Source organism: Aegilops tauschii, chromosome 4 (assembly GCF_002575655.3).
Source record: "Aegilops tauschii subsp. strangulata cultivar AL8/78 chromosome 4, Aet v6.0, whole genome shotgun sequence".
NCBI classification, from domain to species: Eukaryota; Viridiplantae; Streptophyta; class Magnoliopsida; order Poales; family Poaceae; genus Aegilops; species Aegilops tauschii.
In genome coordinates, this window is record NC_053038.3 from 57,596,624 (window position 1) to 57,615,762 (window position 19,139).

At 48.8% G+C, this 19,139-nt stretch overlaps 1 protein-coding gene across 1 annotated transcript in view; it reads right to left on the bottom strand.

The window, feature by feature from the left end:
* Positions 1-1,612: 1,612 nt before the first annotated feature.
* The window catches only part of LOC141021651 (uncharacterized), a 113,321-nt gene continuing 95,794 nt past the window's right edge, over positions 1,613-19,139 (bottom strand). The window contains exon 3 of the mRNA XM_073497504.1: positions 1,613-1,813. Within this exon, the coding sequence (XP_073353605.1) occupies positions 1,613-1,813 (201 nt within the window). The remainder of the gene's footprint in view (positions 1,814-19,139) is intronic.

Genomic DNA, 19,139 nt, shown 5'->3' on the forward strand with positions numbered 1-19,139 from the left:
ACGATGCGGAAGCGTTACAAGAACGCGGATGAAGGAGTCGTACTCGTAGCGATTCAGATCACGGTTGATTCCGATCTAAGCGCCGTACAACAGCGCCTCCGCGTTCAACACACGTACAGCCCGGGGACGTCTCCTCCTTCTTGATCCAGCAAGGGGAGAGGAGAAGTTGAGGAAGAGCTCCGGCAGCACGACGGCGTGGTGGTGGAGCTTGCAGTTCTCTGGCAGGGCTTCGCCAAGCACTACTACAGAGGAGGAGGTGTTGGGGAGGGAGAGGGCTGCGCCAGGGGAAGGGGTGCAGCTCCCATGCGCATCGCCACTATATATAGGGGTGGAGGGGGCTGGTTTCTTGCCCTCCAAGTCCATTGGGGCGTTGGCAAAGGTGGAGGGGAAGAAATCCCATCATTTCCCTTCCCCACCGATTGTTATCCCCCTTTTTTTAGGGATCTTGATCTTATCCCTTCGGGATATGATCTTATTCCTTCTAAGGGGGGATCTTGGTGCGCCTTGACCAGGGGTGTGGGGCCTTGCCCCCACTACGCACGTTCATGTGGGTCCCCCCATGCAGGTGGGCCCCACCCCGAAACCTTCTAGAACCTTCCCGGTACAATACCGAAAAATCCCGAACATTTTCCGGTGGCCAAAATAGGACTTCCCATATATAAATATTTACCTCCGAACCATTCCGGAACTCCTCATGACGTACGGGATCTCATCCGGGACTCCGAACAACATTCGGTAACTGCACACTAATTCCAATAACAACTCTAGCATCACCGAACCTTAAGTGTGTAGACCCTACGGGTTCGGGAATCATGCAGACATGACCGAGACAGCTCTCTGGCCAATAACCAACAGCGGGATCTGGATACCCATGTTGGCTCCCACATGTTCCACGATGATCTCATCGGATGAACCACGATGTCGGGGATTCAATCAATCCTGTATACAATCCCTTTGTCAATCGGTACGTTACTTGCCCGAGATTCGATCGTCGGTATCCCAATACCTCGTTCAATCTCGTTACTGGCAAGTCACTTTTACTCGTTCCGTAACACATCATCCCGTGATCAACTCTTTGGTCACATTGAGCTCATTATGATGATGTCCTACCGAGTGGGCCCAGAGATACCTCTCCGTCACAGGGAGTGACAAACCCGAGTCTTGATTCGTGCCAACCCAACAGACACTTTCGGAGATACCCGTAGTGTGCCTTTATAGCCACCCAATTACATTGTGACGTTTGGCACACCCAAAGCATTCCTATGGTATCCGGGAGTTGCACAATCTCATGGTCTAAGGAAATGATACTTGACATTAGAAAAGCTTTAGCAGACGAACTACACAATCTTGTGCTATGCTTAGGATTGGGTCTTGTCCATCACATCATTCTCCTAATGAATGATCCCGTTATCAACGACATCCAATGTCCATGGTCAGGAAACCGTAACCATCTATTGATCAACGAGCTAGTCAACTAGAGGCTTACTAGGGACATATTGTGGTCTATGTATTCACACATGTATTACGGTCTCCGGTCAATACAATTATAGCATGAACAATAGACAATTATCATGAACAAGGAAATATAATAATAACCATTTTATTATTGCCTCTAGGGCATATTTCCAACAAGCACCTCGCCGGGGTACTCGTCGGCCGCGGGTGCATCGGAGATGCGCAGCGCGGCGAAGGAGGCGGCGAGCGAATCGATGACGTCGTCCGCCAGCGTAACGGGCTCACCGGAGTCAGAGAGGAGCCCCGTCTGGAACATGTCTCCGGCCAGGACCTCGAGCTGCGCCACGGTGGAAGCCAACTGTCATGGTGGGTGCATGACAGATGCCAAAGGATGGCTAAAGAGAGGAGGAGGCTCGAGGGCACCGGTGGGTGTCGGTGTCAAAACCGGCGGATCTCGGGTAAGGGGTCCCGAATTGTGCGTCTAAGGTCGATGGTTACAGGAGACGGGGGACAGGATGTTTACCCAGGTTCGAGCCCTCTCTATGGAGGTAATACCCTACTTCTTGCTTGATTGATCTTGATGAATATGAGTATTACAAGAGTTGATCTACCACGAGATCGTAATGGCTAAACCCTAGAGGCCTAGCCTGTATGACTATGGTAATGAGTTTATCCTTTCTGGTCTACACCCTCCGGTTTATATAGACACCGGGGGATCTAGGGTTACATAGAGTCGGTTACATAAGAAGGAATCTTCATAGTTGGTCGCCAAGCTTGCCTTCCACGCCAAGGAGAGTCCAATCCGGACACGGGTACAGTCTTCGGCCTTCATATCTTCACAGCCCATCAGTCCGGCCCATGGATAACAAGCCGGACGCTCGAGGACCCCTTAGTCCAGGACTCCCTCAGTAGCCCCTAAACCTGGCTTCAATGACGAGGAGTCCGGCACGCAGATTGTCTTCGGCATTGCAAGGCGGGTTCCCTTCTTCCCGAACTCCAAGATAGTCTTCGGACACGATGATAGTATCCGTGCCTGTCACGCACAACCACAAAGAGAATATAATATTTCACGAGTCCCATTCACCGGCAACTCTTTTGATAATATGACATCACGCCTGCCCGGCCATTATTTTTGAACCGTTGGCTAGACCGTCGTCCCACGTTCCAAGACGTGGTTTTATTGGCATGTCTTATCCAAACGGAGATCGTGTCTCCCCTTTTTTAAGGGATTCTTATCAACCCGGACGTGGGTAACCCAACCGCCGCTTGGGGAAAACTCCTTGGGAATAGGCAGGTTTTGAGGCCCATGAGGAGACGTTTGATATTCGCGGCCTTCATATAGGGGTGCAGACCCGTCTTTTTCTTTCACGCTTGCTTATTCCTCAACCCCTGCTACGCCGAGTTCCAACACCCAAGCTTCAATCGCTACCAGCCCCAATCATGTCCGGATCTAGCCGTCAAGGCCGGTGGGTGGCTTCTTCTATCACGGAGGGAGATATTGCAAAGCTTCGACCGGCGAGGTATCTGACCGTAGAAATCCTTCATCGGCTTCCTGCCGAGGGGCAGGTTATTCCCACTCCCAGATCCGGCGAGAGGGTCGTGTTTGTGTCCCACTTCCTCCGCGGGTTAGGGTTTGCCCTTAACCCCTTCGTCCGAGGGCTCATGTTCTATTATGGGCTAGATTTTCATGATCTGGCCCCGGACTCTATTCTTCTTATCTCGTCATTCATCGTTACGTGCGAAGCCTTCCTCCGAACTCCTCCGCACTTCGGCTTGTGGCTCAAGACCTTCGATGTGAAGCCGCAAGTGATAGAGGGGGAGCAGGCAGAGTGCGGTGGTGCCATAGTGAGTAAGCTTGCTAGCGCTTTTTGGCTGAAGGGATCCTTTGCCAAATCTTCCGACTTATGGCAGCAGGGGTGGTTCTATATCACCGAACCCCATGGCTCCAAGTGGGCAGCTGCGCCCGTATTTCGATCTGGCCCCCCAATTCAGCTTGCATCGTGGATTAATAAGGGGTTGGACTGGGGATCAACGGACGAGGTGCGGACTTCGCAAAGTCGCATCCGGAAGCTCATTGAGAGGGACATCAATATCGTCAACGTTGTTCAAGTAATGCTAGTCCGCCGGACCCTGCCGTGCCAGCGACGGCCCCTCTGCCTATGGGAGTTTAATCCAGAAGGGCCGCGGACTCTTCAGCACTTCTTCGGCACTACGCGCGAAGGAATGTGGAAATTATTCTTCGGGAAACGAAAGCAATGGCCGGACACCACAGAAGATGTCGGCCTAGACTATAACCATCCGGACACCCCGGTAAGTGCCCGTTCGCCGAACACCTCGTAAATCGGATACCCAGTGGTAAGACACTGACCGAACCATCCTTTTTCAGGGCTGGATAAAGAAAGTGGAGCGGATTAGGTGTCCGGCTCCCCTCCCCGAAGACGCAGCGGATCCTATGCTAACAAGGATGCTGGCCTCGGCACCACACCAGGTGCCGGCAAGGGAGGGTCAGGAGGAGACTGAGAAGACCCGGGATGACCTTTATTCCAGAGGTAAGTCGGATACTGAGTCCGGAGAAATCGACCTTTCCTCGCCCGAAGACAAAGGCGAGAGAGGAGGCAGTATCCCTTCTCCGAGCAGGAGGAAAAGGGCCGCCTCCAAAGGTTGGGAGGGGCGGTCTCCCAAAAGGGGAAAAATGTCGCCGTCGAGCGGCTTAGGTTTGGAAGGCGATGCCGTTGAACAGCTCCAACATGGGGACAAGCCCTTAACCAAACCGTGAGTGAATCCGGGGTGCTTTGACAGCGTCCCGCTGTTTTGCCATTACCAAAGATATATGTAACGTGTGTGTGTATTTCTACAGGTCAGCACAGAGTTTTTCGGGGTAATCCTCTTCTTCAGGAGGTCTCCTCCCAGAGATGATGGAAAGCGAGACGCCTCCCCTGTCCTCCTCGCGCAGTAAGGCGGACGACTCCGAAGTGTCATCGGGGAGGGTTTTTCTTGCTCAACAAGTTATGCAGGGGATAAAAAGGCAGTGCCCAAAGGTGGATCTCCGTCCGTCCGGGATTCTGGGGCCAATAATAAAGGCCTCGGACTGTCAGGCTTGCCGTCGACGACGATTCCGGAGACGGGGGAACGAATTCCTTCAAAGGATGACTGCGCTCCTAGAGCGGCTTCCGGAGACCCAGTGGCTCCAGACATATTACGCGACATGTTGCGAAACGCATCTGTCTCGGGGGAGCAGCGTACCTTGATGGGTACAGTGGTTGAGAAGATTTTGTCCGCAAAGAGCGGATTAAATGAAGCCTTCATGAGCCTGCTAAAAGGCTTCGAGGTTTGTGATATAATGTTTTCAGCTATGTTTTATTTGCAAAGATGCACCTGTGTATAGGTAGTAGCCCCTGAGACTCGGGTTGGCTTCCAATGGGAAGCAAACGGAGGATCGAAAAGAATCATTCGAGGACTAACTTGTGGAACTTTAAAAACAGGCTGCTTCCCCCTTATCCACTTCCCATACTATGGATATTGCCGAGTTGCGGCGGAAGCTGGATGTAGCACGAGACGATCTTGCGTTAATCAATATGCGTCTTGACGAGTCGCAAGGTATGTATTCGGGGCAATCTCCATACATTTTTGTGGTATGAGCATGATGCTGAAAGTGATATGCTGGAATATGTGTGGCTACAGATGGTGCTGCCGCCGTTGAAGTTCTTTGAGCGGAATAGGCCCGGTGTAGCAATGCGGCTGCCGAAAAGGCATCGGCTGAACTAAAGGCCGAACAAGCTGCACTGCGCCAAGACGAGGAGAAGATATCCACGATGGCGCTCGAACTGAAAAATGCTACTGGCCGCTGTGAATTTCTGGAGAAGGAGAATGAAGCCAAAATGGCTGAACTTGACAAGGCCTTACAAGAGGCGAGAGAAGCGCGGTCGGAATCCAGAGCAGCCCATGAGGAGATCCGGCAAGCTAGGGAGATTGCGGCTGGTAAGCCGTTTCTACTACAGACTAAGTTCGGCGATCTGAACTATGCTCAGCTTGACCGAGTGTGGAGTTCTCTGGACGACTTTTTAGACTTGCCGAAGAGTTCTTCCGATGCGGCGCAGTATTATCAAGCGCGAGAGGGGTACGCAACGGAGAAGCTTCTGGTCGCAGTTTGGCGCTTCAAAGCGCCCTCTGTTGCTGAATGAACAGATGTCCCAATGGGTCGAGCTTCATAGGATATCCGGCGCTGCCATGAAGAACATCATAATCCGGTTGTGGCCAACCGAGCCTGTGCCGAATAGCTACTTCGGTTTGGTGCAAAGGCTTGTTGACGTGGTGCCGCGTATCGACGCTGTGAAGCGGTCGACGTGCATTGAGGGTGCACGGATGGTTTTTGCCTGAGTCAAAACATTCTGGGGGAAGATGAAGGCCATCGATGTCGCGGCGAAGAGTCCACCCAAGGGCAAGGACCGTCCTGAACCGGAGCATTATTTTGAAGACGTCCTAGAGGCCGCCCGCTTGATAGAGGGTTAGTGCTCGAAAGACATAATGTTTGAGTGAGGTGTATGAGAATTGTAAAAGACAATTTTATAGTTAATTTATTTGTATGTTTTGCTCGAAAGCTTTGAATTCCTCCTGTGCGGCCGTTTAATATAATCTGAAAGTTTTCCAGTCGTCGGCTTCAGCCGCCTCGTAGGAAGTACGGGGGTGTTCGGAAAAGCATTTAATCACTCTTTATCCAACGTCTTGGTCCATGAAGGAGGTGATAATGCGGCGAACCAGGCAATCGGACTATAGGGCGTTAACACTTTCACTTAGCCATAGGAGTTTTATGGTGGGGCTACGACATAGCCCCTGGTATGTATGCGGCGTATTATAATATGATGCCTTACATACCTGATCTGAAAAAGATCCCTCGTGTAACACGGGGAATCGCTAAGGATTCCAATAAGTCATCAAGTGGTTGACCAGCTCTCGCCGCATCATGACAGTCAGTTTTCGGCTTTCTCTACTAAGGTACTTCACCAGATGAACCGGAAGCACAATCGCAATAGTTCTCCCTTTACTACCCTAGCCGATGGAGCGGAACGTAGGGTAGCAAGCACAGGAGCCGGGCAACCCAACTATTGACCCAAGACAATGATTCGGAGCTGATGCATATAAGGCCAAACTTGTGACGCCGAAGTACGCTATAGAGTAGTTCGGACTTTTGCTGGCAACTCATTTGTTCCCATACCGAGCCCCTGGCAGGTTATGCCGAGGTATATCTTTGAAACAACCGTAGGAGCCATATTCGTTGGCGAAACAACACGGATGATTAATTCGGATACTTTTTACTGGGACCTGAGCGATATGCCAATGATTACTTTTTATATATATAAAGACCACAACCCCGGCTATTTGACATGCTCGGGGTTGCAGGCGGAGGAGGAGGCATATTACAGGCTCGAAATAAAGAGTGCGGTCTACAAAAGTTACTTTGGACCTCTTGTCGCACGTCTGCGCCGCCTGTCCTCGGCGAGGGGAATCCTTGATGGAAGTAGCCCCTTAGGTGAGTGTACGGATTCGAACTCCGATAGAGTCAGTTTTAGATATTTGCCCTGTTTGTCACCTATTTTTAAGAGATAGTGAAGGAAGAAATAAAAAGGAAGTAGATAAAAAGTGTTACGGGAATGTTTGCAGGCTTGTTCGTAGTGCGCTTCCACCAATTCCCATGGTATCTTGAGTGTGTAGTGGTGTATGCGCGGTACACAATGTGCAGGTGTACGGGGTGGGCGGCGGAAGCCGGACTGCTACTTTCGCTCTGGGAGTAATCGATCCTCGAGTGGAGATTGCTTCTGACTCCCGGTATTTCCTTGGTGAACCTCTCCGTTGTCCTTGTCACCTGGCGGCCTCCTCCCTTTGTGTTCGGCGTTGAGCTTGCCGGCCTACTTAAAGACCCAGCAATTTCTATTAGTATGATTAGCTGGTTTATCGGGGTGGCCGTGAATCTGGCAGGGTCGGTCCAATATCCTGTCTAGGTTGGATGGTTCGTCTCGGTTCGCTTTGAATGGCTTCTTTCGTTGATCGGGCTTGGGATTGCTAAATCTGGCGTTGACAGCTTTGTCGCGTGATCTTTCATTATCGTTGCGACTGTTGTGTTTGCTTCGTCGTGGCTTGCCGTTGCCGTCTCGGATTTCAAAAGTGCCCGGGTCACTGGCATTGTTGCTTCTACGAGCGAGCCAACTGTCCTCTCCCGTGCAAAAGTGGGTCATTAGAGTAGTAAGGGCCGTCATGGATTTAGGTCCTTCTTGGCCGAGCTGGCGTGCCAGCCATTCGTCCCGGGCGCTGTGTCTGAAGGCTGCGAGGGCTTCCGCGTCCGGACAGTCAATGATTTGGTTCTTTTTGACTAAGAACCGAGTCCAGAGCTTCCTGGCTGACTCTCCGGGCTGCTGGACAATGTGACTTAAGTCATCGGCATCCGGTGGCCGGACATATGTTCCTTGGAAGTTGTCAAGGAAGGCTTCTTCCAGGTCTTCCCAGCTGCCTATGGAATTTTCAGGCAGGCTGTTTAACCAGTGCCGAGCTGGCCCTTTTAGCTTTAGTGGGAGGTATTTAATGGCGTGGAGGTCGTCTCCACGGGCCATGTGGATGTGGAGGATAAAGTCTTCTATCAATACCGTGGGATCGGTTGTGCCGTCGTATGATTCAATATTGACGGGTTTGAATCCTTCGGGGAATTCATGATCCATTACTTCATCAATGAAGCAAAGAGGGTGTGCGGCGCCTCTATGTAGGGCCACACTGCGATGTAACTCCGAAGGAGTCCATTTGCGGTTTTCGGCTCGGGCATGGCTAGGTTTGTCACGTCCGAATAGGTTGCCATCATCGCGTGTCGAGGCATGCCCTCGCGATCCGTAGATAGATCTTGCGTGTTCTGCTCTTCTATCCAAGTCTCGTCGAAGGTAGTCTGTACAACCATGAGCTGTGTTATTCCTGCCTTTACGGCGAGGTGGGGCGGTCTGGTGTTCGGCTTGAGTTGCCTCTTTATCCGGACAGCGTTGTCGACGACCTGCCGCATTGTGTGATGATGGTACGGGCTCCAACGCCTCGTCGTCGAACTGAGGTAGCAATCTACACTTCGGGTAGCATTTGGCTGGGCCACTAGGGTCGTATTCTTCGGTGGCCAGGACTTCGGTCCATCTATCGTTGAGTAGGTCTTGGTCAGCTTGAAGCTGCCGCTGCTTCTTTTTCAGGCTCCTTGCAGTGGCATTTAGCCTGCGCTTGAAGCGCTCCTACTCGAGGGGGTTTTCGGGTACGATGAAGTCTTCGTCGCCAAGGCTTACCTCATCTTCGGAGAGCGGAAGGTAGTTGTCGTCCTCCAAATTGTCGCTGGGCAGGGCCTGTTCATCGGGGCTGGCTTGCCCGTTTTCTTGTTCTTCCTGTTCGGATCTTGCTCCAGCAGGGTCTTCATTGTTTTCGTCATCGTCCGGAGTACTATTTTCTCCAGTGCCAGCGTTGCTGCGATGTGACTTAGAGCGGCGTTTAGGGCGCCGGTATTTAGACTGTGTCTCAGGAGGTTTATTCTCAACTGGATCTTCTTTGTCATCATCGCTAGCTTTTTTAGGTGTATTAACCATGTACACGTCGTGTAAAGAGGTGGCCGTCCCACGTCCCGTAAATGGCGGGTCTTGGCCCTGCTCCTTGTCGGCATCATCGTCTATGCCGTCAATGTCTTCGGAGCCATAGTCAAGCATGTCGGTTGAGTCCTCGACAGTGGCTATGAAGTGGGTGGCGGGTGGGGAGCGAAATTCTCCATTATCAGCCCCTAGCTCGAACCGGACATAGTTCAGTTCTTTATCCAAGGACAGGTCTTTTAACGAGTTTAACACGTCGCCCAGGGGTGAGTGTTGGAAGATGTCTGCAGCTTCGAATTCAAAAATCGATAACCGATCCAGCTCGGTGTCCACAGGCGTACGTGGTTCGGAACTTATAGCCGGAGACGAGTCCGGAGTTCCGTTGACGTAAATATTGCAAGGTGTCGAGTCTGTGTGCGGCTCCAACGCCGCGGACTCTGTGGCCTCAGGTGGCGCAATCTGCTCCGGATTTAAGGACATTGCAGCAACAGGAACCATCTCATGGATGTGATCCGATGACAGATTTAAGTTACATTCATCGGAGCGAGGGGGAGCGATCGCCGCGGTCTCGAATCCGTTGAAGATCAGGTCTCCACGGATGTCTGCGACATAGTTCACGCTTCCAAATTTGACTTGATGGCCAGGGGCGTAGCTGTCGATCTGCTCCAGATGGCCAAGCAAGTTGGCCCGCAGTACGAAGCCACCGAATACAAAGATCTGTCCGGCGAGGAAGGTTTCTCCCTGGACAGCGTCACTATCGACGATTGAAGGGTCCATCGAACCTTTCATCGACGACACAGTGGAACTCTCAATGAAAGCACCAATGTCGGTGTCAAAACTGGCGGATCTTGGGTAGGGGGTCCCAAACTGTGCGTCTAAGGTCGATGGTTACAGGAGACGGGGGACACGATGTTTACCCAGGTTCAGGCCCTCTCTATGGAGGTAATACCCTACTTCCTGCTTGATTGATCTTGATGAATATGAGTATTACAAGAGTTGATCTACCACGAGATCATAAAGGCTAAACCCTAGAGGCCTAGCCTGTATGACTATGGTAATGAGTATATCCTTTCCGGACTACACCCTCCGGTTTATATAGACACCGGGGGGATCTAGGGTTACATAGAGTCAGTTACATAAGAAGGAATCTTCATAGTTGGTCGCCAAGCTTGCCTTCCACGCCAAGGAGAGTCCAATCCAGACACGGGTACAGTCTTCGGCCTTCATATCTTCACAGCCCATCAGTCCGGCCTATGGATAACAGGCCGGACGCCCGATGACCCCTTAGTCCAGGACTCCCTCAGTGGGCTCCAGAGGCGAGGTCGGCATGAGCGAGCGAGGGACGCAAGACATACCCAGGTTCGGGGCTCTCCGAAGAGATAACACCCCTAGTCCTGCCAAGTGTGGTTTATATGTAACAGTACAGAGTTGCTCCTTGAGCTGTTTGGAGGAAGGAGGAAGGCTAACCAAGGCTTAGGCTTCTACCCTTCCCTGGGTGTGTGTGAGTGGTTTGGTCAAGTGTTCTCGTGCCCGTGTACATGAGGTCTCCTGGGGGTTTTATAGGTCAACCCCCCAGGGTTACAATGGTAAAGTTACAAGGCCGTGGGGCCGGGTTGTCATCGTCCGGGAAGCCGGTGCTGGGACCCGCCGGGTGTCAGGGCTCACCGGGTTCTCTGGGCGCGGGCCCCATGTGCCAGAAGGCACTGTTTGCCATCTTGTCGAACGTCGCAGAGTGGCCGGGTCGAGTCTGCTACAGTGGCGCATTGCCCAATCGCCCTTTGCAGGCGTCAGCAGTGACAACGGGTGCGCTTTAGCCATGCCGGCCTCGGTCAGCAGGGTAGGTGGGGCACTGTTGCCATGCCTCTACCGGTCAGAGGAGTTGGTGGGGTACTGTGGCCATGCTCATCCTCTTAATGGAGACTTGTCCCATCGCATGCCTTGGATGCGACGGGAGCTCACCCGTGGCTGGGTTGAGGAACATGCCACGGGGCAGTTGGCTTGCTGGGAAGCCTTGGTGCGCCGGGTTCTGCCGGCTTGCGCCAGCGGTCAGGGCTGGGTTGATATCTTGGCCGGGTCAAAGAGTTCTGCTGGGCTAAAGGACTTGGCTGGGTTGATGAACCTGGCCAAGTGCGAGCCTGATTGAGGGGCGATGCCGGCCCTGATGTTTTTGAAAACGATCCGGGTTCCATTGCCTGCCCAGGGTTCATCCTCCCAACAAAGAATGTGACAAAGCTAGTGTTTACATGGTTGGATTCATATCCTTCCACCGTTGTTGTCGTCAAACGAATGTCATGAGATCTGAGAAAATCATTGTGCTTCCTTTAACATTAATTGGTTAGACCTTTTTCTCGAAGTCCTAGTACCTAAATAGACATGAAGATTGAAAACAGTTAATGTCTAAAATAGAGTATGTCGAAGGAGCGACAGCTAAACGGTTAATTCTAGTACATTATATATGGGCTTTCAATGTGTGTGAAATCATCACCTTTATATACAAATTCTCCAGACATGGAAAGCATCGCAGCAAGCCAATAGTGGTGTTCATATCAAGACACCCTATATAAATATATTAGGTCTTGACAGAATCCAGCACCCCTGATATACCATCCATGGACAAGCTCTGCATTCAGCATAGAACATAATATTAGCACCGAAAGTGTACTCCAAAATGATATTTAACTTATGCGCACAAATGAAAAATGCAGATTACTAAAGTGTACGTGGATAAATACAGTACCGGAATAAGTGTGGAGCCAACCACCAACTTGCAACCTTCAAACGGATCAGGAAATACACCCAAGGTCTCCAATTTAGGCGCAGAGACCACAGTTATTTGCGAAGGTTTATAACAACAATCAAGGAGCAACCTTTGAAGTGAAGGGGCATCTTCGATGATGAGCTCCTGCCCTTCAAAATGAATTCCAATGCTTACAAGGTGAGGCGACTTCATTTTGAGACAAGGGATATGGATTCCTAGTCCAAAAACAAGCACCAAACGCTCCAGTGCAGGTCAGCTGGAGTGGATGATGCTGTGCAGTGAGGCCGCCGACAGATCAACCAACACAAGCGCAAGTTTTTTCAGCAGTGGGAGTCAAAGCATTTGTACCAGATTGTCTGCTAGATGGCACCGGGTCAAGGTGGCGGTGTGGAGAGAGGAGGAAAACCATGAGATGGGCATCAGTGGTGAGGGTACAGATGGAGCTCTTGGTGGTAACCTATCGCTGTAGTAATGGTAGAACTCAAGCTGCTGGAGTTTCTCGAATTGACGGGATGTCAGCCAGGCGGCCACCATGCAGGGTATGTCCAGCAGGTAGCATGCCGGGATGCAGATGCATTGAACGGAGCCCTGGTGGGAGGAGATGATAGCTGCATGGAGTTCAGAATCATCATCGACAGATAGCTGATGACAGTCGAGATTAAGAGGCGCGGCGTGCCACAGAGTGCGCCACGGAGATGCCAGGACTTGTGTGCGGTAGCCATCCTTGGTGGGGAGAAGGTAGATGATCTCCCCAAGGATGGCGTATGGGAGATTGTTGATGCAGTCCACCGAAGATTCTACTGGTTCCTCAGGTCCAGGGGGCGTGGCCGCTTCTGGCCGCGCAGCCGAGTCCAATATCTACATCCGGCGGCGGCGATGGCCGGAGCCTCATCTGTGTACATACCAATCTGAAAGAAAAAAGGGCAGAAACATACATGTAAGACATTCAAAATCAATTCTCAAGATCTGGAAGAAAAAAGGCACAAACATAAATGTAGGACATTCAAAATCAATTATCAAGATCTGGCCACGAATTATTAGCACGCATGCTAACTGAGGGAGTCATGGACTAAGGGACCCTCGGGCGTCCGGCCTGTTAGCCATGGGCCGGACTGATGGGCTGGGAAGATACGAAGATCGAAGACTCCACCCGTGTCCGGATGGGACTCTCCTTGGCGTGGAAGGCAAGCCTGGCGATGAAATATGTAGATTCCCTTCTCTGAAACCGCCTTTGTGTAACCCTAGATCCCTCCGGTGTTTATATAAACCGGAAGGTTAGGTCTATAGGACCGAATACTCATTACCATATTCATACAGGCTAGACTTCTAGGGTTTAGCCATTACGATCTCGTGGTAGATCAACTGTTGTAATACTCATATTCATCAAGATCAATCAAGCAGGAAGTAGGGTATTACGTGAAGGAAATATGCCCTAGAGGCAATAATAAAGTTATTATTTATTTCCTTATTTCATGATAAATGTTTATTATTCATGCTAGAATTGTATTAACCGGAAACTTGATACATGTGTGAATACATAGACAAAACAGAGTGTCACTAGTATGCCTCTACTTGACTAGCTCGTTGAATCAAAGATGGTTAAGTTTCCTAGCCATACACATGAGTTGTCATTTGATTAACGGGATCTCATCGTTAGAGAATGATGTGATTGACTTGACCCATTCCGTTAGCTTAGCACTTGATCGTTTAGTATGTTGCTATTGCTTTCTTCATGACTTATACATGTTCCTATGACTATGAGATTATGCAACTCCCGAATACCGGAGGAACACTTTGTGTGCTACCAAACATCACAACATAACTGGGTGATTATAAAGGTGCTCTACAGGTGTCTCCAATGGTACTTGTTGAGTTGGCATAGATCAAGATTAGGATTTGTCACTCCGATTGTTGGAGAGGTATCTCTGGGCCCTCTCGGTAATGCACATCACTATAAGCCTTGCAAGCAATGTGATTAATGAGTTAGTTGCGGGATGATGCATTACATAACGAGTAAAGAGACTTGCCGGTAACGAGATTGAACTAGGTATTGAGATACCGACGATCGAATCTCGGGCAAGTAACATACCGATGACAAAGGGAACAATGTATGTTGTTATGCGGTTTAACAGATAAAGATATTCGTAGAATATGTGGGAGCCAATATGAGCATCCAGGTTCCGCTATTGGTTATTGACCGGAGACGTGTCTCGGTCATGTCTACATAGTTCTCGAACCCATAGGGTCCGCACGCTTAAAGTTTGATGACGATCGGTATTATGAGTTTTTGTGTTTTGATGTACCGAAGGTAGTTCGGAGTCCCGGATATGATCACGGACATGATGAGCAGTCTATAATGTTCGAGACGTAAATATCGATATATTGGATGACTATGTTCGGACACCGGAAATGTTCCGGGAGGTTTTGGACATTTACCGGAGTACCGGGAGGTTACCGGAACCCCCGGGGGGGTTATTGGGCCTTATGAGCCCAAGTGGAGGAAGAGGAGAGGCGGCCAGCTAGGGGCGCGCGGCCCCCCTAGCCCAAACCGAATTGGACTAGGGGGCCGGCCCCCCTTTCCTTCTTCTTCTCGTCCCCTTCCTTCCCCTCTCCTACTAGGACTAGGAAAGAGGGGGGAATCCTACTTGGAGTAGGATTGCTCCCCTTGGGCGCGCCTCCTCCTCCTTGGCCACCCCTCCTCCCCTTGCTCCTTTATATACGGAGGAGGGGGGCACCTCTAGACACAACAATTGATCTCTTGATCTCTTAGCCGTGTGCGGTGCCCCCCTCCACCATATTCCACCTCGGTCATATCGTAGCGGTGCTTAGGCGAAGCCCTGCGTCGGTAGCAACTTCATCACCGTCATCACGCCGTCATGCTGACGGAACTCTCCCGTGAAGCTCTGCTGGATCGGAGTTCGCGGGACGTCATCGAGCTGAACGTGTGCTGAACTCGGGGGTGCCGTATGTTCGGTACTTGGATCGGTCGGATCGTGAAGACGTACGACTACATCAACCGCTTTGTGCTAACACTTCCGCTTTCGGTCTACGAGGGTACGTGGACAACACTCTCCCCTCTCGTTGCTATGCATCACCATGATCCTGTGTGTGCGTAGGATTTTTTTTGAAATTAATACGTTCCCCAACAGTGGCATCCGAGCCAGGTTTATGCGTAGATGTTATATGCACGAGTAGAACACAAGTGAGTTGTGGGCGATACAAGTCATACTGCTTACCAGCATGTCATACTTTGGTTCGGGGGTATTGTTGGATGAACCGGCCCGGACCGACATTACGCGTACGCTTACGCGAGACTGGTTCTACCGACGTGCTTTGCACATAGGTGGCTGGCGGGTGTCAGTTTCTCCAACTTTAGTTGAACCGAGTGTGACTACGCCCGGTCCTTGAGAAGGCTAAAACAACACTAACTTGATGAACTATCGTTGTGGTTTTGATGCGTAGGTAAGAACGGTTCTTGCTCAGCCCATAGCAGCCACGGAAAACTTGCAACAACAAAGTAGAGGACGTCTAACTTGTTTTTGCAGGGCATATTGTGATGTGATATGGTCAAGGCATGATGCTATATTTTATTGTATGAGATGATCATGTTTTGTAACCGAGTTATCGGCAACTGGCAGGAGCCGTATGGTTGTCGCTTTATTGTATGGAATGCAATCGCCCTGTAATTGCTTTACTTTATCACTAAACGGTAGCGATAGTCGTAGAAGCAATAGTTGGCGAGACGACAACGATGCTACGATGGAGATCAAGGTGTCGCGCCGGTGACGATGGTGATCATGACGGTGCTTCGGAGATGGAGATCACAAGCACAAGATGATGATGGCCATATCATATCACTTATATTGATTGCATGTGATGTTTATCCTTTATGCATCTTATTTTGCTTTGTTTGACGGTAGCATTATAAGATGATCTCTCACTAAATTTCAAGATAAAAGTGTTCTCCCTGAGTATGCACCGTTGCCAAAGTTTGTCGTGCCGAGACACCACGTGATGATCGGGTGTGATAAGCTCTACGTACATCTACAACGGGTGCAAGCCAGTTTTGCACACGCAGAATACTCGGGTTAAACTTGACGAGCCTAGCATATGCAGATATGGCCTCGGAACACTGAGACCGAAAGGTCGAGCGTGAATCATATAGTAGATATGATCAACATAGTGATGTTCACCATTGAAAACTACTCCATCTCACGTGATGATCGGACATGGTTTAGTTGATTTGGATCACGTGATCACTTAGATGATTAGAGGGATGTCTATCTAAGTGGGAGTTCTTAAGTAATATGATTAATTGAACTTTAATTTATCATGATCTTAGTCCTGATAGTATTTGCATATCTATGTTGTAGATCAATAGCTCGTGATGTTGTTCCCCGTTTATTTTTGATATGTTCCTAGAGAAAAATAAGTTGAAAGATGTTAGTAGCAAAGATGCGGATTAGCTCCGTGATCTGAGGATTATCCTCATTGCTGCACAGATGTATTATGTCCTTGATGCACCGCTAGGTGACAGAACTATTGCAGGAGCAGATACAGACGTTATGAACGTTTTTGATAAAAGCTCGGTATGATGACTACTTGATAGTTTAGTGCACCATGCTTTATGGCCTAGAACCAGGACTTCAAAAATCTTTTGAACGCCACGGAGCATATAAGATGTTCCAAGAGTTGACATTGGTATTTTATACTCATGCCCGTGTCGAGAGGTATGAGATCTCTGACAATACTTTGCCTACAAGATGGAGGAGAATAGCTCAACCAGTGAGCATGTGCTCAGATTGTCCGAGTACTACAATTGCTTGAATCAAATGGGAGTTAATCTTCCAGATAAGATAGTTGACCAAGTTCTCTAGTCACTATCACCAAGTTACTAGAACTTCATGATGAACTATAATATGCAAGGGATGATGAAAACAATTCCCAAGCTCTTCGCAATGCTAAAATCGGCGAAGGTGGAAATCAAAGAAAAACATCAAGAGTTGATGGTTGACAAGATCACTAATTTCAAGAAAAAAGGGCAAAGGGAAGATGGGGAACTTCAAAGAGATGGCAAGCAAGTTGCTGCTCAAGTGAAGAAGCCCAAGTCTGGACCTAAGCCTGAGACTAAGTGCTTCTACTACAAAGGGACTGGTCACTGGAAGCAGAACTACCCCAAGTATTTGGCGGATAAGAAGGATGGCAAAGTGAACAAAGGTATATTTGATATACATGTTATTGATGTGTACTTTACTAGTGTTTATAGCAACCCCTCGGTATTTGATACTGGTTCAGTTACTAAGAGTAGTAACTTGAAATGGGAGTTGCAGAATGAACAGAAACTAGTTAAGGGTGAAGTGACGATGTGTGTTGGAAGTAGTTTCAAGATTGATATGATCATCATCGCACACTCCCTATACTTTCGGCATTAGCGTTGAACCTAAATAAATGTTATTTGGTGTTTGCGTTGAGCATGAATATGATTTGATCATGTTTATTGCAATACGGTTATTCATTTAAGTTAGAGAATAATTGTTGTTCTGTTTACATGAATAAAACCTTCTATGGTCATACACCCAACAAAAATGGTTCGTTGGATCTCGGTCGTGGTGATACACATATTCATAATATTGAAGCCAAAAGATGCAAAGTTAATAATGATAGTGCAACTTATTTGTGGCACTGTCGTTTAGGTCATATTGGTGTAAAGCGCATGAAGAAACTCCATGCTGATGGGCTTTTGGAATCATTTTATTATGAATCACTTGATGCTTGCGAACCATGCCTCATGGGCAAGATGACTAAGACTCCGTTCTCCGGAACTATGGAGCAAGCAACAGACTTTTTGGAAATAATACATACTGATGTATGCGGTCCGATAAGTGTTGAGGCTCGCGGCAGGTATCTTTATTTTCTGACCATCACAGATGATTTGAGCAGATATGGGTATATCTACTTGATGAAACATAAGCCTGGAACATTTGAAAAGTTCAAAGAATTTCAGAGTAAAGTGGAGAATCATCGTAACAAGGAAATAAAATTTTCTACGATATTATCGCAGAAATAAAATATTTGAGTTAACGAGTTTGGCCTTCAGTTAAAACAATGTGAAATAGTTTCACTACTCACGCCACCTGGAACACCACAGTGTAATGGTGTGTCCGAACGTCGTAACCGTACTTTATTAGATATGGTGTGATCTATGATGTCTCTTACCGATCTACCACTATCGTTTTGGGGTTATGCATTAGAGACAGCTACATTCACGTAAAATAGGGCACCATCTAAATCCATGGAGATGACACCGTATGAACTATGGTTTTGCGAGAAACCTGAGCTGTCGTTTCTTAAAGTTTGGGACTGCGATGCTTATGTGAAAAAGTTTCAACATGATAAGCTCGAACCCAAATCGGAGAAGTAAATCTTCATAGGATACCCAAGAGAAACTGTTGGGTACACCTTCTATCACAGATCCGAAGGCAAGATATTCGTTGCTGAGAATGGATCCTTTCTAGAGAAGGAGTTTCTCTCGAAAGAAGTGAGTGGGTGGAAAGTAAAACTTGATGAGGTAATTGTACCTTCTCCCGAATTGGAAAGTAGTTCATAGAAATCAGTTCCAGTGATGCCTACATGAATTAGTGAGGAAGTTAATGATGATGATCATGAAATTTCAGATCAAGTTACTACCGAACCTCGTAGGTCAACCAGAGTAAGATCCGCACCAGAGTGGTACGGTAATCCTGTTCTGGAAGTCATCTTAGTAGACCATGACGAACCTGCGAACTATGAGGAAGCGATGATGAGCCTAGGTTCCGCAAAATGGCTTGAGGCCATGAAATCTGAGATAGGATCCATGTATGAAAACAAAGTATGGACTTTGGTGGAATTGCCCGATGATCGGCAAGCCATTGAGAATAAATGGATCTTCAAGAGGAAGACAGACGCTGATAGTAGTGTTACTCTCCACAAAGCTCGAATTGTTGCAAAAATGTTTTCGACAAGTTCAAGATGTTGAATACAATGAGATTTTCTCACTTGTATCGATGCTTAAAACTCTGTCCGCATCATGTTAGCAGTTGCCGCATTTTATGAAATTTGGCAAATGGATGTCAAACCTGCATTCCTTAATGGATTTCTTAAAAGAAGAGTTGTATATGATGCAACCAGAAGGATTTGTCGATCCTAAAGATGCTAACAAAGTGTGCAAAGCTCCAGCGATCCATCTATGGACTGGTGCAAGCATCTCGGAGTTGGAATATACGCTTTGATAATTTGATCAAAGCATATAGTTTTATACAGACTACGGTGAAGCCTGTATTTACAAAAGTGAGTGG